At 40.8% G+C, this 26,970-nt stretch overlaps 1 protein-coding gene across 3 annotated transcripts in view; it reads right to left on the bottom strand.

Moving 5' to 3' along the window:
* The window catches only part of fmn2b (formin 2b), an 89,447-nt gene extending 64,668 nt beyond the window's left edge, over positions 1-24,779 (bottom strand). The window contains exons 1-4 of one of the 3 annotated variants that reach the window (XM_030078469.1): positions 24,697-24,779; positions 6,215-6,249; positions 3,389-5,550; positions 2,139-2,398 (exon numbers count right to left, since the gene is read on the bottom strand). In XM_030078469.1, the coding sequence (XP_029934329.1) occupies positions 2,139-2,398; positions 3,389-5,079 (1,951 nt within the window). In that variant the 5' untranslated portion in view covers positions 5,080-5,550; positions 6,215-6,249; positions 24,697-24,779. Of the gene's footprint in view, positions 1-2,138; positions 2,399-3,388; positions 5,554-6,214; positions 6,250-18,680; positions 18,738-24,696 lie in introns of those variants that run through there. The other 2 variants (XM_030078470.1, XM_030078471.1) reach the window with 2 other exon arrangements.
* Between the last annotated feature and the right edge of the window lie 2,191 nt (positions 24,780-26,970).

Below are 26,970 nucleotides of genomic sequence, written 5' to 3'. Positions count from 1 at the left end.
TGGTTGATGATTTTATTGCACAGCCTCTTACAATACTTTTTAATCTATCAATTGAAAACAAAGAAATTCCTTCAGTTTGGAAGTCAGCCTTTGTTGTTCCTCTCTTAAAAGGAGGTGATCCAGCAGTTTTAACTAACTACAGGCCAATATCAAATTTTTGCGTCTTGTCAAAAATTCTTGAATCTCTTGTGTGTGATCAACTTAAAGAGTTTTTATACTCAAATGAGCTTCTTTCAAAACTGCAATCAGGCTTTAGGAAAAGGCACAGCACCATCACTGCTGCTACAAAAGTGATCAACGATATACTTGTTGCTCTTGATAAAAAGCAGCACTGTGCTGCACTTTTTATTGATCTGTCAAAGGCGTTTGACACTGTGGACCACATGATTTTGAAGCGTAGGCTTATCAGTTTTGGTCTATCAGATCATGTAGTTTCTTGGTTCACAAATTATTTGAGTGACAGGACCCAATGTATTAAATATGATGGTTTGTGTTCTGAATCTGTGAGTATCCACAAGGGTGTGCCACAGGGTTCTATATTAGGACCCCTCCTATTCATTATGTACATTAATGATTTGGGACAAATGTGTCTGATGCTAGTATGCATTTTTATGCCGATGACACAATCATTTACTGCTTTGGCTCATCCCCTGCTAATGCTGCTGAATCTCTGCAGAAAGCTTTCGATGTGGTGCAGCACACACTTCTGCAGCTAAAACTAGTCCTTAATGCTGACAAAACTAAACTACTGTTATTTTCAAACTCTAGGAAGGGTCCGCAAATTATCCCCACAGTGTCCACTCTTGAGGGAAATGAAATTGAGGTCGTTCATGAGTACAAATATCTCGGTATCTTGCTTGATGACGCTCTCACTCTCAAACCTCATATTGAGAATCTTGTGAAGAAACTCAAACTGAAATTGGTTTTTTTCTTCCGAAATAAATTTTGTTTTTCTTTTGAGGTTAAACGCCTTGTCACTGCAACTTTTTTATCCATTTTAGATTATAGAGACCTGTTGTATATGAACACTTCTGCTCAATGTCTGAGAAAGATTGACTCTGTGTATCATGCTTCTCTGAGGTTTATTACTAACTGTAGGGCCCTGACCCATCATTGTGAACTGTATTCTCAAGTGGGATGGCCTTCTTTGTCCACCAGGAGGTTGGCTCACTGGTACACTTTTATTTATACAGGATACAAGGATACAAGGAAGTTTATTTGTCATGAAACAACAGGTTGAATAATGAAATTAAAGTGTGGTTCCCTCTTGATTGATTAGTTGATTGATTGTGTGGAAAATAGAATTATTAAGCCTGGAGGAGTTCAGATGGTGCATTTAGAAGTCTCACAGCCAGAGGGAAGAAGCTGCTCTGTAGTCTGGTGGTACGGCAGCAAATACTTCTGTATCTTTTGCCTGACGGCAGCAGGGTGAACAGGCTGTGGCTGGGGTGGGTGTTGTCTTTTAGGATCCTTTTGGCTCTGCGCAGGCACCTCACCTCCCCAATATCACTGATGCTTGGTAGATGGGTGCCAATGATGTTTTGGGCAGTTTTAATCACTCGTTGCAGAGTCTTATATAGTCTCTTATAAGGCCATGCTTGGACTACTTCCCTCTTACATTTGTAATTTAATCACACAGAGAAGTGTTGGTTCTTGCGGTTTGCATTCAAACAAATATTTGCTGCTCACTGTTCCATCTGCCCGCACTGAGCTGGGAAAAAGGGCTTTTGTCTTCTCTGCCCCTTCTACATGGAACCTGTTGCAAAAGGACTGGAAACTAACGGAACTTATCTCATTGAATGACTTTAAATCCAGACTGAGAGCACTTGAGACAGCCTCCTTAACCTGTAACTGTTTTATCTAATTTGTATATATTTGTCATTTTAATTGTGTTGAAACTGGAAATGTAACTTTTTGCTGCCTCTTGGCCAGGACACCCTTGAAAAAGAGGTTTTTAATCTCAATGGGATATATCTGGTTAAATAAAGGTTAAATAAATAAATAAAATAAATAATTTTGCTGAGGATCCTCCGGGAATATCCCCAAGACCCCTGAGGGTCCCCAGACCCCACTTTGAAAACCACTGACATAGCCCTAACCCTGACCCTGAATCTGGCTCAGTACTGCTATCCACTCACCAGTGAAGACGTCCTGAAAGCCGCAAGTAGAGGTCTGTCCACAAGAGGATCTTCTGGTCACGCAAATAGGCTGGCTGCCTCCTCCACCTCCATACCCGCCAAGGTACTCTCCTGACCCCCCAGAACCTCCTGCATCCTCCTCCCTGCGCCTCAGCCTCTTCTCCAGCTCCAGCTCTTCTGTCCAGTCCGCCGAACGGCTAAGTGGTCTGGTGAGGCTTCGAGAATTCTGTCTGTGGTCTGGCCGGTGCTGTGCCATTGTCCTGTCAATACAATGCCATTAACCTTCCTTTAAAAGTGAACCAATCATACTAAGACAAGGTCAAACAAAGAATAAAGAAATGAAAAGAAGCTTTTTAAATTTCATTTGAATAACTGTGGGCTGTTTGACAAACTGTATATTGAGAAAAATAAAACTGCATGTTATTTTAATCTACCTCGGTACAGCTGAGACAGAGATGCTTCTCTGAGGACCCCCAAAAACACAAATGCAAGCTTTTCCCCTTAAAGTCCACCCTAGCGATTTTGAATGTTTACGTTCACTATATTTACCCACATCTTACATTGCGACAAACCTTTTTGCAAATTGTGCACATTACTGGAGATGTCATAACATATACTCAAAATCCCTCAATTTTCAAATTAATTTTGGGTTGAAACAACCACCTTACAATGTTGTGCTTCTGCAGCTACATAAACCATGGAACTGATATGGCTGTACAAACATTTCCCCGGGGACTATTTTCTCCACTACTGTGGAGACAGTATTTCATTCCAGTGTCAAGTCATCAAAACACAACAGTGCTGCTGCTTTTAGGAAAACTAATGTGGAAGACTTTATCACAATGATGGAATATTGGTGTGAAGAAAGTTTGAAGTCTCTGAAAGTTCATTTTCATATCATGGAATGCATGTAAACCAATGGCTGGGTAAAAAGGGAGGAAGAATGATATCAGAGTTCTAAAATATGACTGCTTGTTTTGGAAAAAGATGTAGATGCAGAAATGTGAGGTATATACATTTTGTTTATATTACACAAAACATGCACTGGTATAGTCCTTTAAGTCAGGTAGTGTTAAACTTAGGCTATTAATAATTTGGTCTAATAAGGTGGATATAAACTCTGCAGCCCTCAGAAAAACATCAATTCCAACTTCATATTCAAAGCATATTTAAAGTGCCACATTCTAGGGTAGAATAAAATCAAAGATGTGTAACAGTGATGTGCTGCAGCTGTGCAGGCAGCATGTTACCTGTGGAGGTAGTGATGGGTTTTGCGATGGGACAAGGGGCTATGGGACGGGGACAAGGCTGGGGAGTGTCCTGGGGAGCTGAGCTGCCGTGTGGTAGTCTTGATGTAGGAGGGGAATATGGGGGGATAGGGTTTGACTGAGGGGGTGGGGGCAGAGGTGGAGAGGGTGGACTTGAGAAGACGTGTGGCTGTAGTGGGGCTCTCCTGGGGAGGCCACTGGGTGAAGCAGACGCTGCTCTTCCTGCGCTGCAGAATGGAGACAGACGTGCCAGTACTGGACACAGGAGAATGGTTTGATTCGGACTCGGCACTCAGGCAGTCCTCTAGGGACTCGGTGCTGGTCCCAGGGCCCATCACACCCTCACCTTCGTCAGACACCATCCTTGACCTCAGTCCCTGTCCTGGTTTATTTCCTGCGTCCTGCAGACAGTGTAAACTGTCTGCAGGAGGAGGAGGCACATCCAGGCCAGGTTCCTCCTCCTCCTCCTCCTCCTCCTCCTGCTCCTCTCTCTGGGTTTCATTTCCTTCCTCCTCTGGGACTTCCACAGCACTCTCAAATGAAGCTGTGAGATCAGGGAAGCTGTTAACACTGGTTGTCATGGTGATGGGGCTGACTGCTGTTCCCCCATCGGTTGCCATGGTGATGGCTGTATGAGGGGGGTGCTGCACCCGGGCATGCTTTTCCTTTGTCCCTATGGCAACACAAAAAGAGGCCTCCCTCTCTTTCTCCTCCTGCTCCTCTCCATTTAGCTGCTTTATCCGATAATGATGATGGTCCTCCTCCTTCCTCCCCTCCTGCTCCTCTGAGTTTACGGGGAGGTGTGGTGGTGGCTGGCTGCTGGGCCTTGCAGAGCCAGACAGAGTTCCTGTCTCTAGAAATGACAGTGCATCAGATCCCAGCTCTAACTCTGGGGTGAGCTCTAACAGTTCAGGAGGAGTTAATTTAACCATTTTTTCTCCATTCTGCTTTCTCCCTCCTCCTCCATTCCCTGCCCCCCAGCCCAGCTCCTGCTCACCTCCTCCCTGTGCTTCTGCGATTAAGTTAATTCCCCCCTGCTGCTGCTGGTGCTGCAGCCGGATGGCGAGCTGGATGTCTGCTAGCAGATCCTCATGGTCAGCTGCTGAGTGGAAGCTATAGATATCAGTGTCTGACCCCGAGCTCCCTCCTTTCTGTACCCCCTCCTCGGTGGGAGAGGTTGCTTTTGTCGGCAGTGCCTGCTGCTCCTCCTGTTCCCTCTCCCCTCCTGCATCCTTTTTTCGCTCATTTTTCTTTTTCTTCTTGGTAAAATCAACCTCCGTGTCTGACGGTCCTAGTTCCTCTGCAGACAAGTCTGGTGTTTTGGTACCCAGAGAATGAGCGCTGTCCAGTTCAGATGCTAAAACATCCTCCTTTGAGCCAGCTGTTGATGAACACCCTCCCTTTTTCCCCTTGAGGTTGCTCTTTCTCTTCCGGATTGAGAAAACTGATGACTTGGACTCCGATTTGTTTTTCTTCTTGCCTGGCCCATTACCCTGCTCCCCCCCTCCTGCTCCTTTACCTCCGTGCCTGCCAGGGGCTTTTTTCCCTCCCCTTTTTGTCATGTCCCCCCATCCCTCTCTCCATCCTTCATCCAGTGCAGGGTTGCTTCCATCCCCCGATGCTGCCGCTGCAGTAGCTGCAGCTTTCCTTAGCTTAGCCTCCTGGTTTCCCATTTGTTGGAAGGAGTCGGACAGCAGCCTGCCTCCTCTCTTAGGCCATGCTTGGGACAGCTACTCTTGTCGAGGCGCTCTCTCAGTAGCTTGTGGCTGGCAGCGGCAAACCTGTCTTGGCCTAATCCTTGCTTGTTGGTAGATGGGTTCTGGCAGAGGAGGTGCTGCTGATGGTGCCTTTTCTCCCCACTGCGAGACAGTTTTTGTCCTTCCTTGTTTTTTTTCCGGTGACGAAGGCTGGAGCAGCAGTGATGTGTACGCTGATGGAGGAGAGATGTACAGCTTGTTCGCCTTTCTCTCTGTTTCTTCCCCTCCTCCTTCCTCCTCCCCTCCCCATCTGCCTAATGGAGTGACGCAAGCTGCATGCTGGGTAAAGCACTGACAGGAGAGCAGAGTGGGAGAACAGGGCTGGCAGAGAGATGGTGCCTTCATGGCAAAATCCTGGTTATTGATTGTCTGGATGGCTTTCATCTTCTGCTAAACAGAGAGAGAACTGATATGAATACCCTTTTAAATAACATCTAAGCCTCATAATAAATAACCTATCTTTTGTACGTTAATATTGTACATACCAGTGAATCACTCCTTTGAAACCTGAGTAAATAAACTTTCTCTCTTAAAAAAAGACAAGAAAATAAACCAAAACTGTACAATGTTACAGAAAATTGCTATAAAATTACCAAAAAATTACCTAAAAAAGACTGATAAACTTAAGAAAACACATTACAAGAAATTAAATGTAAAATTAATATCAAAATCACTGAAGTAGAAAAAAAATACATATATATACACAAGAAATTTTTAACGTAGCATATTTAATACTGATGTCGTGGGGGAATCTTGATTGGCTCTCAAGGGACCCTTGCATCAACAGATGTTTTGGCTTGTCTTATGTATTTAATGCTTGTGAAAGACATGCATTTCACAAGCATTTAAGTACAAAAATCCTCAGACCCTGATCTAGCATCACTGATACAGTTGAAATATATACTTGATATTATAAATCCAGATAAAGATATAATATGTGCCTAAATTGTAATTTTTTTACCATCAATTTTGTTGTTTAATTTTTGCTTGTGTGTGTGTGTTGCGGTGCGGTGCGGTGTTATTAAAAGCAGTGTGTTCAGCCATAGCTCACCTTGTGTACTGGGCTCAGGAGGCAGAACTGAGCATCTGTGGCAAAGAAAAAAAAATTACAATCAATAGAAAACTATATTTTGAGAAAGAGAGAAATTCTTCAATTTTATTTCTAGCTATGGAACTGGATTTTGATAAAATTTGATAAAATTCTAAAATAACATCAAATCAGATTTTTTGTGTTTGTTTGTTAACAAGGAGACAGACACTGACCACCAAATAATTTATATGTGGTGTTCTCATAACATTATTGTCCTGTAATTGTTAGTTTGAGGTACTTATATGGTAATTGCAATTCATCAGGATAAGGTAAAATAGCGTATTGTCCTAATAATGACTCAAGAGTCACTGCATTACAGTCATACACATCAATAAACCTGTCAAATTCTACAATTAACCACACATCCTGTACATACACACATACTAGGGTTGTCACGATATCAGGTTTTCATTATACAATTATCATGGCCAAAAAAATTCACAGTATCAGTCAAATTCAGCTTTATTCATTGAACATTTTGTCCCTTTTTTGGCAAATGAATTACGCTCAGAGTCTAGGAGGTGGAGAGAGAGTATCAGGTGTGTGCACTCACAGGTGTGTGTGTGTGGCGGGAAGGTGTTGGCAGAGGGAAACAAAGCAGGAATGGAGAGAAACAAATTATTTAACAGGCGCTGGATTATCTTCAAAATATTATCATATCAGCATTATTAACGTGATATCCATATTTCATTTTTTAAATATGATAGTTATCATCAATACTGCTTTGTCCCAATATCAACACTTACAGTTATCACGACACCCCTAATACATACAAGCCTCAACAGCATGATCAGCTAAAGCCTCCCATGACATAATGTACAGTTTCATTGTATCCTTATCCTACTTGCTCCACACCCGGAATCATAAAGCTATTTCAGTAAACTTTAGTCAAAGAAAACTTTATTGTCATTTGCAGTCAGTTATAATTGTGGGTATGGCTCTGTTCTGGCACCTCCCGGCGCGGGCAGTGCCTGCGCCGGGAGGCCATTTTTTCAGCCAGATTTAGAGGGATATCTCATTTCTCATTTTCACCACAGCACAAGTTTCACACACCAAACAAGTTCTCACCACACCTACCTGTTTTTGACATAAATCTATCTATCTATCTATCTATCTATCTGTCTGTCTGTTTGTCTCTCTGTCTGTATGCCTGTGTCTCTCTGCCTGGCTGTCTGTCTGTATAGATAGATAGACAGACAATAACGTGCAGTGGGGTCCTTGGCATGGACCCCACCGCACCCCTTGGCATGTTGTATAATAGGTATTTCATATGCATAGTGCATGCATATGAAATACCTATTATACAACAGGTAGATCCAATCGAGCAATCTGATTGGTCAATTAGACGTTTAGAATGTCCTCAAATGAGCATGACAGCACAGCTAGCCATGCTCAACTGAAAAATACCTCATCACTGAAAATATTACTCCACCTAGATCTTATTGCCCGAGTCTGTGTGGTTTCCATGCCAACCAGAAACGTTTCACTGAAACCCACATCTGCTGTCAACTTTGTTAGCCTGCATAATGGACCGTTTTGTTGTCAATTTTGGTTTATTTGGCTAAGTTTGGATGAATGGCTGAATGAGGAAGACAAGACAGAACAGAAAAAGCCAAGATACACAGAGTGACGAGTGAAGAGCTGGATCAGCTGGAGAGGTCAGGAAATGAAGCCAGTATGGCCCAGTCAATGTCTTGGGCCGTCACATGTCTACAAGACTACCTGAAAAACACCAGGCAAACAGCTGATTTCTCAACTGTAAGTACAGAGGAGCTAAACAAGTTCCTCCGTGAATTTTATGGAACTTTAATTTCTATAATAAAGAGAATGAAATTCCTCAGAAGACTCATCACCACGGACAGTACCTGCTGAGGCAGATTCAGCACCATGGACAGTACCCGCTGAGGCAGATTCAGCACCACAGACAATAGGGAGTTTAAGCAAAGGCGGATTGTGCGGCGGCTACGGCAACCGGAAATGGATCTGCGCTCTGCTGATCGAGACTTCAGCCGTCGTGCCGACGTTGTCTGCCGTAGTAGCCTGATCTACAACAGCGAAAGGATCATTCTCACGTAGTAGCTACAACGCGTGATACAGGTGAGTCAATTAAATAGTTTTCCTCGTATTTCTGAAATTAAATGTGTTCTTGCAGGTCATGCAGGTCACGCACCGAACTATCCCTTCACACTCTGATCAGATGTGTGCTTAATTGTGATAAATTAATTATTATTATTAATAATATATTATTATTATTTAAATCTTTCAATTATTGTCCGAAATGCACACTTCTTTCCGTTTTGCTCTCTACCTGCACTTAATAATGACAATACATTTGAATAGCAAAAAAACTTGAAAGCGCTCACTATGAGTGTAACACTTTTAATTAATAAAACTGCACAGCGTTAACGCTGAGGAAAACGCTGCCGCAGTCGTGGTAGTTTGCTTAATGACTCCTGTGGATTTGACAGCTACGACAAGAGCGTCAGGAGAGAGCCATTTCCGGTTGCCGTAGCCGCCACACAATCCGCCTTTGTTTAAACTCCCTAGTGCCTGCTGAGGCAGAGTCAGCACCAGGGACAGTACCTGCTGAGGCAGAGTCAGCACCACGGAGAGTACCTGCTGAGGCAGATTCAGAACCAGGACAGTACCTGCTGAGGCAGATTCAGCACCACAGACAGTACCTGTAAGATTTTCCACAGAGATGTGCAGCTATAACTTTGTTCATGTTATTAATGTGGTAATGTTATCAGTTATTAATTAACCTATTAATCGTCAGTCATTTGTTTATTCTTTATGAGTTGCCTAGACCATTGATTTAATTAATTTGTCAATTTGTTTGCATCTGTACATTGAAATGAACATTTAATAAATCAACATATATGTGAAAACTGTCGTCTTCAGCCTGAAAAGGTGATTAGCAAAAGTCCTCGAAAGGTGGGGCTGAAATTATATAACTGTTCAGCCTTAATGTTACTGCTTACTGTTGTTACTTTTGCTGCTTAGCCATATTAATCGGAGCTAAGGTTAAATTGGAGTGACACACCCCCAGCTGAAATAAAACATCTGCTGGTGAGTTTATGAAAAGATAGATCTTTGTTCTGGCACCAACACTGGGAAGCAGTAGCCTGTATTTAAATATAACTGTCAATATAAGTTGGTTGTTATCACAGCACCTGTTAGCTTAAAAATGACTGAGAAGTCGGCAGAAGTATAACTATCAGTCCATGAAAAAAATATTTTTTTCCAGCAGATATTCTAGTTACAACATGATTGAGCTAGCAAAGCAGTTTTGTATTGCTATGTGTGGTATTTATTCAATTTGCAGAATAGCTCGGGAGTCATCACAATAATTCAGTATTTCTGAGTGTGTTTCTCTTTATTTCCAAAATAACTTCTCAATATTAATGTTCTGGAAACACTCGCAAGTAAATAAGAGGATAAATTAAAATCTTGATTAAAAACTAACTAAAACTAACTAATTTTGCATTAACAATGGCACCAAACATTAAAATAAATAAATAAAATAAAATAATTTAAAATAATAAATAAATATCTTATAAAGTATCTTTAAATAAGGAACTTTAAATAAGAGTTTGAAAGTGCGAATTTCACATAAGCACAAATAACTACACAATAAAATTTACTTAACAAAGGAACTCTCTACAAAAGACCATGCTATTCTATAAAACTATGTACCAGATATTTTCACAAGCACCAGTTGTTAGAGGCCCTACAGAGGCACACGTCTGCATTTCCTGGCTGCAAAATCAGCAATCAGGTCATCATATGACAGTTTCTGAGCCACGTCCCCAATGTGTGCTGGCCATAGAGCAGGATCAGTTGGAGGGGGCACATACGTCTCTACAGTGTCGCATGCTGATGGACTCCCTCTGCCTTCAGAAGTGGCGGCTGAATGCTGAGTTGTATCTGTACCTGAACTGGTAGTTGATGGTTGTTGGTCAGGGCTGGGTGCTGTTGCAGAGTCTACAGACCTGCTGGTTGGTGGTTGATGTTGTTTGCTTGAACTGCTGGTGGATGGTTGATCAACTAAATTTTCCTCTTGGCCTTGAGTTCCTCCTTGCACATATCTAAGCATTGACCCTGTAGTCAGAATTACAAGACAAAATACTCAGGCATTCTACAGTGAAATACAGTTTTGAACCATGGTACAAAAAATATTTCATAATTAATTATAGGATTATGTAGGCCTATGTTTAAAACACTGGTACATAAGAAAATAATTATTTTACCTTTGTAGACAAGGATTGATGGGGCACAATATAAAAATTCTGTACATAATTTGAAAACTATGAATATGAAGAGGGGGGAAATCTACATAACTTTAAGATTGAATTTTCAAGTTACAGTTTCACCAGCAGATGTCGCTCTTGGTCTATGAACCTCTCAAAAATGTCGGCATAGAACAATTTCTAAACTTGATAATCACCTGTCTAATTTGGCGTATCACATCACGTTCAGTTGCAAGGTTTCTTCAAAGTTCAGGTTACCAAGAGCTGTTTTTCATTCATCAACTCATTATTTTGTGAACGTATTAGAGAAAGGATTCATGGCTCTTTGAAGGGAGCCAGATCTTGAGGATCCGTTCCTTTCAAAGAGCCGTTCAAAAGACTGGCTCATTTTTATATTTATTTATTTTTAACCCATTAAGACCTAAACATTACACATGAGACTAACAGGGTGGTATCAGACTGTACTGGATGCTAAGAAGGTGTGGGTTAATATTTCGATCAGAATCATTCAAACTTAGACATCCCATATATATTCTATTGGTGGGATATCTGAGTTTGAATTATCCTGAAATCATGATAATTTCATTTGGCAATGGTCTGTGTGGACATTTGTAAATATTCCACAGGGTGGCGCGGCGCCACATCCCTCTGCTTTGACAATAAGATCACTATTTTGGATTTACCCTTTGTATTGAATGGGTGTGTGTGTGTAAATAAACCCTGAGTTAATGTTATCCATGCAATACCTAAAAAAACTAAGCAGGGTACAATGAATTCCCATGTAAAACAGCTTTTACTTTTAGTGCAAAATAGAACAAGAACAAACCTTGCAATATGTAGTGCAAATTTTAGTCTTTCTTTAGAAATTCATGATAACGTGTATCAAATGAGAAAACAAGGAGATTATAAAAATATGTAACACTATCCAATACTTTTATAAAACTAAACAAGATTTCAACTTCAAGTATTATAATAGAACAATATCAGTGCAAATTTTAAGTACATTTTGGATTGAAAACTCACAATACACTGATTCTTGGGAATTTGGATAAAACAGGTTTTAATTTTGAAAAAAAAAAAAAAAAAGTGCGTTAAATTACAAAATCTGAAGGTATATCATTATAGGCCAAGGTCTTGGCTGTTCAGCAATGTACCGGTGCAACCCCCTCATTTTGCATTTTTTTCATAAAATAGGTTTTTCCAGTTATTAGGCTACTTTGTTTTTGTCAACACCGTCACCATAATGTTTTGTTTTTTTTTTTTAATTTGAAAAACATAAGAGACTTTAATAACTCAACAGCACCAAAGAAACATATTGTAAGCATATTCATTTAAAACCAATATAACTGCCTCTGACGGTGGTGACACTAATCTGACGGTGGTGACAGTCGCCTAATTAAAACATACAATTCCAAAATTTATACCACTCAAGTCAATGGCTTCTTGCTTAACAACTTTATTTAACCATTTGGTTAAAGCACTGTTATAAGCATTTTTCAGACTTCAGTCATCACCGTCACACAGAAAACCTGACGGTGGTGACGTCTGACGGTGGTGACAAAAACCTACTCTTTCACATGATAAGCATGAGTTGTTCACATTAGCCAGCTTGTTTTCACCCTGTTGCTACCTGCATCAGACCTCTTCTTAAAAAGTATACATTTATTCCATAATCTAATTTAATATTTTTTATACAGAAGTGACGGTGTTGACAATTTATGGTTGTGACAGTATCAGTGTCCAAAAATATGAAGAGATTTAAGAGAAAATAGAAAACTTCCAGGAGTCTGACTGGTCTTGAAGCATGCAGTAGAGCTGAAGGTTTGAAAAGGGCTCCTCAGGAATGTAACTGACCTTGTAGTTTTTTTATTATTATTTTTTAAATATATATCTGACGGTGGTGACGAATATCTGGGACACATTTTGAGCAACCACAAAATAATAGTAAATATTGTTCAAAACCCATCGTTTGTAGTTTTTAATACATATTATGATGTACTCTTTCATGTGGTAAAGATATTATTCAATGAAATTATTACTTTTTGTTGTTTTAATCAAGTTGAAATGATTATCTCCTATCTGAGGACAACTGGTTTTGTAGGCCATGGGCCAACATATAATCATTAAATGAATACAAATTAAAAATAAACCTATAAAAGAACCTTACAAATGTGCAAAGGACCCCCTGATTATGCCCTTGATTCTTTTTATTCATTAAAATGTTGTAAATTTCCAGCAGAAATAGCATTTTTCTTAGTGAGACGTGATTTATCCAAATTCTCAAGAATCAGTGAATAATAATACTAATGTTGTACATCTGAGGGGTGTACTACGAAGCGGGTTTAGTGGGTTAGCGAGGTATGTTGAGTCTAAAGCCAGGCTTTCCTGTATCACGAAGGTGGCTCTCTTGTAACCCGGCTAGATCACCATGGTAACTTATGCTTAACTCATAACCTGGTCCCGACCAGGTTATGAGCTAAGTGTAACCCCGCCCGGCTATAAAAGCGGCGCTATCTCACCATTTAACTCTGTCAGAGATGGTGTCACCATTCACTGATGATCCGGTGGACCTGGGAGCCAGGACTGTCCGTGGCTCATTACGGAGACAAAGAGGATTTAGGGATCGCGCGGATCTGCTGGCATTTCCTGTCGATATTCTCCATGAGCGGTATAGATTTTCATCTGAGGGAATACATTGCATTTGCTCACTTGTTGAGCCAAGTGTCAGGAATGCCACGGATAGAAGGTGTGTGCTCACAGTAGGGCAAACGGTGTGCATGGTGCTAATAGTATACCTGCACAATGCAGGTATACTATTAGTGGTGCACAGACCATAGACATAGAAAGAGGCTAGATTGGCCACTCCCCCTTTTTTCACGGCAGAGTTGGCGGCCATCTTGAAGCGGTCGACCGCCCAAACACAGAGTGGGACTCGGTGACAATAATAAAGCATGTCGATGGAAAATGCGTCAACATTGTGCAGCCTACGATTGTAAAAACCGACGTACTGCACAATCCAGACAACAGGGAATCACCTTTCACATGTAAGACACATGTTTAGTTTAATTTGGTCATTATAACTTACCCATTATTACTTACCAGGGACCACCTGAGCCCCCCAAAAAGCTATGGGAAAACCCTGTACTCAGTGTGCATTTTAAACAAATTCCCTCAAGCCATTCCCACAGCATAGACGGCTTAATGTATTTTTTGGGTCTCATGTTAATGCTTGACTTTCTACTGAGCCATTGCACTCAGTATTATTTAGGTCTTGTTTTTTACGCACTAGTTATATAGATTATATTTTAGTTATTTAAACTGCCCCACAATTCCATCTCTGATGTAATCTGAAAGCCAAGCAGCTACATTTCGTTGCAAAAAACTCACTGCTGTTTTGTGTGTGTGTGTGTGTGTGTGTGCAATGACAATAAAGAAAGTCTAAGTCTATTTGAATACTAATGTGTGTGTGTGAAACTTGGTGGTCTGGCAGAGTGTTCACAGGTACAATAACTACATGAGAACCTCAGATGAAGAACCATATTTTTTCACATTTTAGATAATCATCAATATTACACTATTTAGACTATCACATTAATGTGTATATATTTACCTTGAGAATTTGATTATATCAAAAAGAAAATGATCAAATGAGGACCTCTGACAAAGAACCATATATGCAAGTTTTCACATTTTAGATAATCACCAATATTTTCACATTTTAGATAATCATCAACATTACAGTCTTGCAAGTCTTGTGTGATAACAACTATACCACTACAACTTCAAAATATTCAAGGGGAATAGATATTTATTTCTGAAAGCTTGTATTGGTTATACAATAATGCACAGTGAATCACGGGGTCGACCGCAGCAAGATGGCGCCGCCATCGGACGTCAGTCTACTGGGATTCCACCGTGAGGCATCCAGTCTGTAGCTGTGTCCCAATTCAGGGTCTGCATCCTTCGAAGTCCGGGTCCTTCGGAGGACCCGGACTTCAACCGAAGCATCCTCCCCCGTCAACTAACGGCAACGAAATGGGACGGTCTAGCCTTCGGAGTATTTCCTGGTTGCGTAACCGCCGTTACCGCCGTTTCCATGACAACAAACTCCGGAGACTGAAATATAACATTTCTTTCTGTCAGACAAGACAGAACAGGGGTTTTGGTTTAACATATATGGCGTTGGATGTTCAAATGAGTAAAAAACGAATATTTATAATGTGAAATCTGAACTTTTCTCCGACTGAGCAGCAGCACGCAAAGCATTTTGGGATACGGGAGGCCGAGAAGGATAGTCGCGGTGCAGCCTCCGAATCGGCTACCAACGGCTGGAAAGGAGGCCGCATTTGAAGTGCGCATTTGAAGGATCCTTCGGCTTTGGATGAATTGGGACAGGCCTTCGCGCAGTGTTGTGACGTAACTGGCCTTCAAATGCGGACTTCGAAGGATGCAGACCCTGAATTGGGACACAGCTTATATGTCTGTGGCACAGACTGCACGTTTGTTAGAAACATTCCGTTGTATCACAGACTTTAGCTGTGTCCCAATTCAGGGTCCACATCCTTCGAAGTTCGCATTTGAAGGCCAGTTACGTCACAACACTGCGCGAAGGCCTGTCCCAATTCATCCAAAGCCGAAGGATCCTTCAAATGCGCACTTCAAATGCGGCCTCCTTTCCAGCCGTTGGTAGCCGATTCGGAGGCTGCACCGCGACTATCCTTCTCGGCCTCCCGTATCCCAAAATGCTTTGCGTGCTGCTGCTCAGTCGGAGAAAAGTTCAGATTTCACATTAAAAATATTCGTTTTTTACTCATTTGAACATCCAACGCCATATATGTTAAACCAAAACCCCTGTTCTGTCTTGTCTGACAGAAAGAAACGTTATATTTCGGTCTCCGGAGTTTGTTGTCATGGAAACGGCAGTAACGGCGGTTACGCAACCAGGAAATACTCCGAAGGCTAGACCGTCCCATTTTGTTGCCGTTAGTTGACGGGGGAGGATGCTTCGGTTGAAGTCTGGGTCCTCCGAAGGACCCGGACTTCGGAGGACCTGGACTTCGAAGGATGCAGACCCTGAATTGGGACACAGCTTTTGTTATAGTAGCCTACTTTTTAAAGGAAACCCTTTATATTATAACGGTGACTGTCACGGCATCCGAAGGTGCTGATTGGATGGGAGCAGCCCGTGGTGATTCAAACGCACTCCAAACGCCACTTATTCCTATTTAGAAAAACAGATTTAACAAAAAAGGAGCAAACAAACATCAACAGAAATGGCTCCATAATTCTAGTTAAACTTCAAATGTAACGAACAGTTATCTGAAACTACTGACAAGTAGCTCTACGCAGCGTCAATAGTGGTCAAAATTGTCATGTAACCATGGTAACCACCGCCAGCTCCGTCCGACACTGCTAGACTCACCCACACACACCATCAATCACCTGACTTAACCTCAGGCTTTACCTCCAATTCCTAGCCAACACTCCCATAAAGCTACTGAAGTTACAGATTTCTAAACTAAAATTCATAATACTGAATGAATATATAGAATATAATGAGTCAGTGTTGACATACGCATTCACTCGGTCAGCAATTTTCTCCAGCACTCCTCTCTCGCCTTATTTGCGGCCACAGTGTTGCTCTTAGCGTTAATTTTACTTTTTTTTTTTTTTTTTAATTTTCATAGCTTTCCATGAGGACAAGCTGCTCCTCTTGCGTGAAATATGCAGCCCGTGAACTGTCCATTTTGCACGGAAGTAGAATCATATGAGGCCAAAACGCCCCCTTTTATGTGAACGCGCACAGAGCACAAAGCTGACAGCCGGACTTAACAAACCTTGATGATAACTACCGTCGTGATACCACTTAACTTTGACTGGAGCTTTAGGTTTTGTTGAGCCTGATAGCGAACACAAAGCCTGGCTATGCCTCCTTCGTAGTACAGCCCTCTGAGCTGCTTTGACCAAAACAGGAGATCAGAGTCCTGTACCATTAAGCTGGATTTCGGCTTAGTGAGCTAACTTCAGGCTTAACCCTGGCTTTTCTGTACCATAAAGGTGGCTTACTTTTTATCGGGCTCCGTTGCCGTGGTAACGTATGCTGAACACCTAACCTGCCCCGGAGCAGGTTAAGTTCAGGATAAGAGCTCAGCAGGTAGAAAAGCCCCACCTACTGACCAATCAGCTCTCTTGGAAAATGGCCTGTCCATTTTCCCTTTCTTCTTATTTTATAAAATTAATACATTTTACAATTCTTCTTGTATTTTTTTTTTTTACTCATGACTCTGCACTGTCCAGCCAAAAATTGATAGACTGATGTAATGATTTTTTAAAAAAAAGGTTTTTGAAAATAAATGAGGGGAATTTAATTCAGAGGGTTAAATAAAAGTCTGATAAAATACACGCCAGCCTCTGGGCTCCTTCAGGTTTCCATTAGTTTGCTCATATTTAGTATTTAGGGTGTCTGCCCTGAAAAGTCCACATGAGAGTTGGTGCCAAATGTTTTACAGTCTTTAAGTGACAGTGAAATAATATTTTAACCAGCAGAATAAACACGAGGCGCCAGATGGTTTATAAAATGAAATATCAAAACCATTTGAATCAAAGTGACGATTCTGACGAAACTCAGACTGAGGGCAGACCTCCAGCAAGGGTCGACCCTCACTGTGAGAGAGGACCAGTTCGTCTGCAGGAGTGTATGGCTGAGTGGGAGACACATTCATTTATTGAACACAGAAATGTTACAGTAGTCAGATCTACTCGTGCCGTCATGGTGGGGAAGTAATTTTATAATCCCACTAATTTACGCATTGACACCGTCAGTGATTTTTTTGCCAGCATTCCTTGCGGCTGTTGGCAGCTGCAATTGTGTTGCTTTTTGCCTGGATTATTGATTTATATTCCTCGTATTTATTAATGATTATTGTCTGCTCCGTCGTTGTAAAGTATGTGGCTCGGGTAGATTTTTCCATGTCTGCGATAGCTTACTTTCATGTGACGTCACATTGCTGCATCGTGAGAGCGCGAAATTCAGATGGAGGGCAGGAACTGAAGTAGCTTAATTACTGAGGACCTGCTGTCTGAAAAAATGCCCATGTTTTGTGTAGTTTACGGCTGCTCCAAACGTTCTAACCGAGAAAAGGAAAAGGGGTTTTATAGAGTGCCAAAGACTGTCGTTCACAAAGGTGAGAAATGTAAAAAGCTCACAGAACAACGCCGTAAAAAGTGGATTTTAAATCTCCGTCTGGAGGAGCAGAGTCTGCTAATGCCCGTGTCTGCAGCGACCACTTCGTCAGAGGTATGTTAGCTAGCTAACTTGGTTTTTGTGGCTGTGTTTATATAGCACTATGTTGTCGTTAAATGCTCATTTACTTAGTAATGATTATTAAGTTACCGGTAGTCGTTGGGTGACGTTGAGTCGGTAGACTCCGACAGTCAACCTCGGTTACCAAAAAACTAAAACGACTGTCAGGCTAACGTCGTTAAGATGTGTTGCATGTTTGTTGACATTATAGCCGCTACTGCATCTTAACACATAAAACAATATAAGAACAAACACTCACCCTGGCGAAGACCAAACGATAATCATCGTGGAGCCGTTTGGTACCGAGGTTGTGGACCCACCCGCTGACAAAAAAAGTTCTATGCCTCCAGACTTTTATAGGCTTTCATCTGCTGTCTGGTGTAGTGTGATGTCTGAAGGTCCAGATAGTTTGTGATATCAACAGCCTTGATTGTCGGCAAATCTTTAAGTTCACTCGAAAACTCACTCATCTTCATGAGCTTCGGGTCACGTCCAACATATTTGTTAATTAATTGCTTGTATCTTTATCTTGAAACTGGATCTAAATCCGTGCAATACAGACTCTCTGCAACGGTTTCCTCCATAGATGTTCTCACCATTTTTACTTCCTGCCCTCCATCTGAAATCGCGCGTCATCATAGTCACGTGACTGAAACCCAGCTATTGCATTCAATAATCCATATATCCACAACTAAAAATAACTAGCTAGCCCAGCATCAATTATTAGCAACATAACATTTAAGTCTGAACATGGATAGTGGGAGCTAACGTTACAAAGTTTGTTGACGGTAGTGTTACCTGGCATGAGCATAGACATGCATACTAAGGCTAAATGTTATAAAATTAACAATTGTTATTTAAAACATTGTCTTACCTGCAAGTGATGCGCGAGCATCATCTCGCTGTTTCTTCTTTTTTCTCTTTTCCGCCCCGACTCTTGATGCCTTTTCGTTTGGGCACAGAAAGTGGTTATATTGGAACTAATGCTTGCTTGTTCACGCACTCTGTTACAACAGCTCACCTGTTCCTTCCATACTGACAGGAGCAATCCCCCCATCACTACTGGCTCCTGGCTCTGCTTCTGACACCAAATCACATTTTAAAAATTGTCATAATTCTCACCACAAATCTCCCCTTTTTACAAAGCCTTCTCACCAATTCAGGTCAGTTTCATTAATGTAGTGCTGAATCATCTAGCATCTCAGGACACTTTTCATATAGAGCAGGTCTACACCATACTCTTCATTATATTAATTCTAATAATATTCACTCAATGAGCAATCCTTCCTGCCCACTCTGGACTTGTGGGCTCATGCCTGGTGCTTGGTGCTGGATCTTGCTTCTGACTCTGAGGGGCTACAAGACAAAGTTTCCCAGTTATGTGGCGTCGCATCATACTATTATTTAAATTTTATGACGATATGTTATATGCCACAATGCCACACAATTCATTGACTTGATAATTAATTAACTTGAACGGTGGTTTGCAGGCAAAGTTCAACATCTTGCCTTACCCGTTTCATCGTCCTCATTTGTCGTTTCAAACGGCGAGCTCGTTTTAGTGAAAAAGTTTCCAATTTTAGCACATTTGGCTGCGTCTGTTTCCAGAGCTTTCCTCGTTTTAATTCTTGCCTTCTCCGCACCACCCTTGCTCTTTCTATTTTCCATCTTTCAAACACCACTGACCGAGTGCACGGACGTGTTACGTCAGGGTGCGTCTGCAAAAAAAAAAAAAAAAAAAAAAAAAAAAAGAGCTGCCAGTGGAGGCGGAGGTGGCCCAGGGACAGCGGTAAGCAGCATACGTGATCAACCCAGTGCCATGACTGAACACCGGCCCCCAAAAAATAAAAAATAAAAAAAGTGAACACCGGCCCTCGCGGCCCAAACATCAGACCAGCCCACCGGGAATTGTCCCGGTCCTCCTGATTAGCCACTCCGGGCTTGGACTGGAGAGAGGGCCACACCTGAGATTCATGTTTTTCTCGAGCAAATAGGCCTATGTTATTTTTGTATTTACACTGTAAAGCATGTTAATAGTTCATTTGAAATAAGTGCCATAAGTGTGTAAAGTTGTTAGCCCTATCATTCATTCAGAATCTCAGTGGAGGGCAGTTAATATGAAATAATGTTAGACCTATGAATTATAATAATGATAATAATAATCATCATTATCATCATCGTCATCATCATCCTCCTCCTCATTTGTGGAGCTCAACACTGCAGAGTGCCTCAAAGAGGCAGCAATATATAAAATATAATAAGTCATCAATAAAAGTCATACACTCATCAGGTTTTTAAAAAACTGTTTGGAGTGTAAAAACCTATAAGACAATTAAAACTAAAACTATTTTTTCCAAATGTCTGTAAAAGTCTTAAGTAAAAGTTTTAAGAAGGGACTGAGAAGGAATCACTACCAGCTGGCATTCAACCGACGTTCAACATTGAAATATAATTTAAAACTTGTCAGTTGTTGTTTCAACATTGGAACAATGTTGAAATAATACCCAGCTGGCATTCAACCGACGTTCAACATTGAAATATAATTTAAAACATGTCAGTTGTTGTTTCAACATTGAAACAATGTTGAAATAATATGTAAAGCTAAATAATTGCGGAAAGGTTGACAACCTATCAATAAATCAACGTTGAAATTTTAACAAGATCTGTATGTTGACTCAACCTATTGTCCTCTTCAGTGTTCTATTTTAAAATTATCATTATGATGGTTCTTTTTATTTTACTAGCATTTTTTGTATTTTGTTCATAATGTTCTTCAATTTAAAAATTCAAAAATATACATTTTATATATTAAAAATAGACACAGATGAGTTTGTGTCCTGCATGTGGTGTATTTGAATAGAAAGAGGTAATCTCGAGATCACATGAGACTTCATAAGCAGGAAGTATAGAAAATGATACAGACAATAGACATAAGGCAGAAGTCGTAAATCTTATAAAGGATCAAATACACAAAATTTGGCAAGAATATTGGAATATTACTGATACAGTGCAGGAGCCCAAGGGAGGAGATCCACTTAAAAATAGGCCACACAGGACTTGACTAGACTCTGCATATTATAGGAAAACACCCCACTGGACCCAACTGCAATACACCAAAAACTGTCAAACATTTACTAATAGGCTGCAATGAATAGAAAGAGGAAAGTAGTGGGAAAGTAGTAGGAAAAATATTTCTGCTTTGAAAAATGTAACTAGAAAAGCAAAGCAACTTATACTTTTTACACTGTGACACTTGACGAGGCAGGAGTGCCAGCTCTCTTCCCCATTGACTCCCATTATACCTGGAACCCACAAGCTAGAGAAGGAGAAACACACACTTTTTTTAAGCCGAATCTCGGGCATTTTGGGGAGTTGGCAAATAATTTTGACACAGTTTGAAAGCCCAAAGCCTTACCTTTCTCATGATACCTTTCATTTTACCTCGGACCTACTGTCATTGAGAAAAAAGCAGTTGTTTGACCACTACTTTTAGGCGATTTTCTGCCAAGCACCAGTCACTCATGCTGTGAGCGTTATAGAGCCTCATTTCTGGCTCCGCTCACACAAGCAGCAGTAGTCCAGCAGATAAGCTTTCTGCCTGCAGGAGACCAGGGTTCAACTCCCCACCTGAACAAAAGCAACAACACTACACAACCTACAAACAGCATAGGGCTGGTGGGTTACCACGCGGTCGCAAGGGTGGCAAGCACGTTCAGAGTTTCTCCTTCTTACTTCTTAGTGATTCAGACGCGCACCCCCTGGCAACGCCCCGAGGCACTCTCAAAATTTCCGCGGGGAATTTTCTATATTAATTCACTCCCAGCAAGCATTTTTTAGTTTAAAAGACGTCTAATAGACGTCTATACGTAGACCTGACGTCTGGGCTAAAACACGGCAAAATTTGGGCTGTCAGTGAAAATTTAGTAGACGTCTAGCCATTGCCCAAGTATAGCCTAGTCATCAATTAGACGTCAAATGAACGACTACATATATACGTCTAATAGAGGCCAAAATAACATCTAGGCTAAAACACGGCAAAATTTGGGCTGTCAGTTAAAATTTAGTAGACGTCTAACCGTCGCCCAAATGCAGCTTAGCCATCAGTTAAGACACAGCTACTGAACAACTACTATATACATCTAACAGACTGAAAAATAATGGATTGAGGATTCTATTTATTCAAATACAAGGAAAACCATCCAGACAGATTAAATGTAAAGAATTTATTATTAGAACTTGTAAAACACTAAACAAAAACAATGATAGAAGATATAAATTATATAACACTTCAAATTAGGATCATTTTAAAACAATACAAAAAATATATAATGAAATAATACAATATTTAACAGGAAAACAAGAACAAGATTTACAATAATTAAAAATTTAAAAAATTAAAAACCTAAAGATACCTTAAAAATAACAACAGCAACAACAACAAAAAACAAAACAATGGGAAGCCACCCTACTTATTTCTTATTTCATGACTGAATAGCCTGGTCTTCTCAAAAGGCAGCTTCTCGATTGGCCCACCACCCTTCATGTTAAATTTTGCCATCAGGTCATTGGTTAAAACCCTAAAACAAGATACATATTAAGGAAGTTATTAATTGTGGACAAAGGTACATTTCAAAATTATTATTATTATCCATGTAAACAACGTATACTTAATTTAAAAAAATGGATAAGGCTCAAAACCAGGATACTAATGCACATGCAAACACACAAACTCTCTTTGAGGAATTTCGTTTTTTTTTCCCTCCCCAAATCTAGGGCCGCAGAAAAAGTAGGCACGCAATAAAAACTTAACAGTTCAATCATACCTTACTGAGAACATCTTCCTCTTCCATCGTTCAATGTTTACTGAAGCTAGAAACAATAGTTTCGCGGATATTACTGGCCAAACACGGCTTCCCAGATAAAGGCGGCATTTTTGAGAGTGTATAAATTTAAAAGACCAACCAATTCCCTTAATTGTGTAAAATTTTGTGCAGAGTCGCCCGTGCCGTTTTCGGGATGAGTGGTTGTCGAGAACCTAGGGCGGAGGTAACCGTTCAGCCAAGAACGGGCACTGCAGTTACTTTGGGAAATACGGAAACATATGCAACTTGAATGACCATCATCTGCTTATGCGAAATGGGCGTGAATATTGCCAGCACATGAGCTTCTAACTGTTAGATAAATTAGGTTTAAAAAAAAAAAAAAAAAAAAAAAGGAAAGGAAAGGAAAAAAAGCCACGTGTTGTTAAGGTAAGGTACACTGGCTTAGTCTAAACTGCGAACATTCCCGATATATAAGCACGGTTCCTGCATATATATCAAATAATGTACATAAATAATGAACACATGACGAGACAAAGACACACTTACTCGCAATAACGTCGCAGCGGCGTGGCGTGGCGTGGGCTGCTCACAAAATGGCTCTCCTTGGTCAACCGACACTTCCAGCCTATTATCGCGGTGTCTCGCGATGTCAGTCGTCCTGTCTCTGACGCAGTTCAACTACCCTCTAGCGGTTGAGAATCGTAATTTCATTATGTTACTTTTAAACTGAAAAAGTAAAATACTGAGAATGGTGTGTATTAATATGTGTGACAGCAAAAATATCAATTAATAAGTTAATATTAATTCGCAAAATGGGATTTGCTATGTTAAATTCAGAGCTAAATCGTGGCTAAAAGTAGACCACTTCATGGAAATTTGTTTTCATAGTTGCTGACATGAAATTATGGCATCCATATCGAGAAGGGTCCTGTGGCCAAAGCTAACGTTACATGTAACCAATTTTAACAGTGCTTTGGCTGGAAGTGGGATACACATAGCCGGTCTATCAGGGCCGTTGAAATCACAACTGCTTGCCTCGATTTCGCCAGATGGGCTAAGAACAGGCTACACGTAGCCAGTCAAATTCAAGGCTAAATCGTGGCTACACATAAACCATATGAAATAAATGGTACTGACCACTTTTATGTATTGTTGACACTGCAGACATGATGGGATATTATCAATCTCAAAAACTGCATAGTGAAAATTTTCACTATGCAGTAGTATACGTAGTATACAGCAGTTTAAACTACAACGAAACAGTACTATCTAGAAGTCGGCTACAAATATCCAGTCTAATTGTGAGCTAAATTGGGGCTATGTATAGAACATGTCAAAAAATTAAACTAAACACTGTTGCAATCACTGTTGACTTTGCTTACCTGATTGAATACTGTACATTTTGCAAGTTGCGTTGGCAAAAACTATGTTTGACCAATTTCAAAATTATGTCGGCTAAATGTAGGTTACACTTAGCCGGGCTAAATTAAGGCTACATCTAGCCGAGGCGTTTACATGACGTCTATTGCTTGCTGGGCTGTTGGGCCTTCAACATGAGTTCACTCATGTTGAAACAACATCACAATATCAACGTTGATTCGGTTTGCAAAATCAAAACCAAATTCAACATTGATTCACCCATGAGTTATGATGTTGATTCAGTGTTGAATAAATGTTAAAATGCCAGCTGGGCTGCTTCATCCTGCGTCATTCCTGGAGAACACACTTTCTCTCGGTTTAGAGAGTCAGGCTAATTGTACACATGCATATGAAAGGACGTCATTTTTTTCTGTCGTCCTGAAATGAAGTTCTGCTCAGGAGAATTTTGCTGAATGCTGCGGCTTCTCTTGAAATCACCCGCTACGTGCCATGTAAGGATGACCGGTTTTGCCTCGGAAGAGGGGTTGTTGCATGAGGCCTGTGGTGACGAAAGTCATTCTCAAATAGGACATTTATATTTAGTTTATGAAAGCTGGTGGTATGGAGTCAGTAGATTAAATCTGGAAACTGGGTAGATTTTCAAGTTTGTGATCCGTATCATTGAAACCGAGGCTCGCTGATACTCACACGGTAAGGGAAGATAATCAGCCATCTCTGCTCCTGTCAATCAGCCGCTGATGACCTGCACGTGCTGGGCTCGTGTAGGGAGCTCAGTGGGTGGATCCCAGACTCCTAACACTGTGGCCAAGTCCGCTTGCTAGAACCGATTGAGGACTAGCGGTTTTGGAAGCAAATTGCGTTTTTTGGGCTCGTTTCTCAAGTGTAGTGGCGTATTTGGGCTTGCACCTTAATATGTCTAACGTTAAAAGTTTGCCTGAGCTACATCTCAGCGTGCACTACAACCAAGGATGGAGCATACACCGGTCATGAGGTCATTTCATGGGGACTCTAAAACGCGCACAGCCCAGAGTGAACCAGCTGTAACGGATCTGTCAGGTAGTGTACTGTGGTACTGTGAAGTTACCGCCAGGTGGTGGTCTAACATTGTCTATACTGTTCTGCATATACTGCACTTACTCGTTCTACCACAGGCTGTCGCTTCCTGTGGCATAATTGACAGTCTCTGAAGATCAGTCAGCAGCCCACATGTATGTATCCATACATAAATATTTAGCATACGTTCTAAATGTAACAAATGTTATGTGTATCTGACATAGTTCAGAAAAGTGAACAACAGACATAAACAGACGCTAGTAAAATCCAGCACTCATGAGATTACATGCAGAAGAAAGTGACAAAAAAAGTAATCCTTGCCTCCTATAGTGCCTGCATGATCCTCAGCTCCCCTTTCTGCACTTACTATTGTAGTTATTATTAGTCCTTCAGTATTAATCCTGCTATTATTATTAGGCTATTCAGCCCTACTGTGATCAGAGGGGTGTAGGCTACTACGAAGCATGTTTAGTGGGTTTGCGAGGTATGTTGAGTCTAAAGCCAGGCTTTCCTGTATCACGAAGGTGGCTCTCTTTTAACCCGGCTAGGTCACCATGGTAACTTATGCTTAAATTTAACCCCGGCTATAAAAGCGGCGCTATCTCACCCAGATGAAATCACAAAGTAATTTTTGTCCGGTGATTGGTGGCACATATGCACAATGCAGGTAGGCTATAGCCTACTATTAGTGGTGCACAGACTTCACGTTTGTTATAAATATTCCGTTGTATCACAGACTTTGATATAGCAGCCTACTTTTTAAAGGAAACCCCTTAGCCTATATTATAACGGTGACTGTCACGGCATCCGAAGGTGATGATTGGACGGGAGCAGCCCGTGGTTATTCAAACGCACTCCAAACGCCACTTATTCCGATTTAGAAAAAAATAAATAAATAAATAACAAAAAAGGAACAAACAAACATCAACAGAAATGGCTCCATAATTCTAGTTAAACTTCAAATGTAACGAACAATTATCTGAAACTACTGACAAGTAGCTCTAAGCAGCGTAAATAGTGGTCAAAAATTGTCATGTAATCATGGTAACAACCGCCTGCTTCGTCCGACACTGCTAGACTCACCCACACACACCTTCAGTCACCTGACTTAACCTCAGGCTTTACCTCCAATTCCGAGGCAACACTCCCATAAAGCTACTGAAGTTACAGATTTCTAAACTAAAATTCATAATACTGAACGAATATTGCAGCAATTATTTAAAATGGCTATAACAGTGACAGAATCCCCAACCTTTGTGCTTCCTTTGAAATTAATCGCCAGCACTCCTCTCTCGCCTTATTTGCGGCCACAGTGTTGCTCTTAGCGTTAGTATATTTTTTTAAATTTTCATAGCTTTCCATGAGGACAAGCTGCTCCTCTTGCGTGAAATATGCAGCCCGTGAACGGTCCATTTTTCGTGGAAGTAGAATCATATGAGGCCAAAACGCCCCCTTTTATGTGAATGCGCACCGAGCACAAAGCTGACAGCCGGACTTCACAAACCTTGATGATAACTACCGTCGTGATACCACTTAACTTTGACTGGAGCTTTAGGTTTTGTTGAGCCTGATAGTGAACACAAAGCCTGGCTATGTTGAGCCTCCTTCGTAGTTCAGCCCTCAGTCCTATTATTACTGTTGTTGTTGTTATTATTGTTGTTGTTGTTACTATTACTATTACTGTCATTATTATTATAATGGATGTTCAGGGCCGCCCCTGGCCAAACTGGGGCCCTAAGTGGCATTTTATTTGGAGGCATTTTATTTTATTCCCTTAGTCAACAAATGTATCAATTACACCCATTTATATCAATATTTCTCTGTAAAGTCTTCTCAAAAGTCATGACTGTTACGAATTAAATAAATTAAATTCAATTAGCCGTAAATTGATCTTCTTTATTGATGCAT

Source organism: Myripristis murdjan, chromosome 19 (genome assembly GCF_902150065.1).
Source record: "Myripristis murdjan chromosome 19, fMyrMur1.1, whole genome shotgun sequence".
NCBI lineage: Eukaryota > Metazoa > Chordata > Actinopteri > Holocentriformes > Holocentridae > Myripristis > Myripristis murdjan.
Note: the sequence above shows the minus strand (reverse complement) of the source record. Positions and strands in the feature narration are given on the sequence as shown.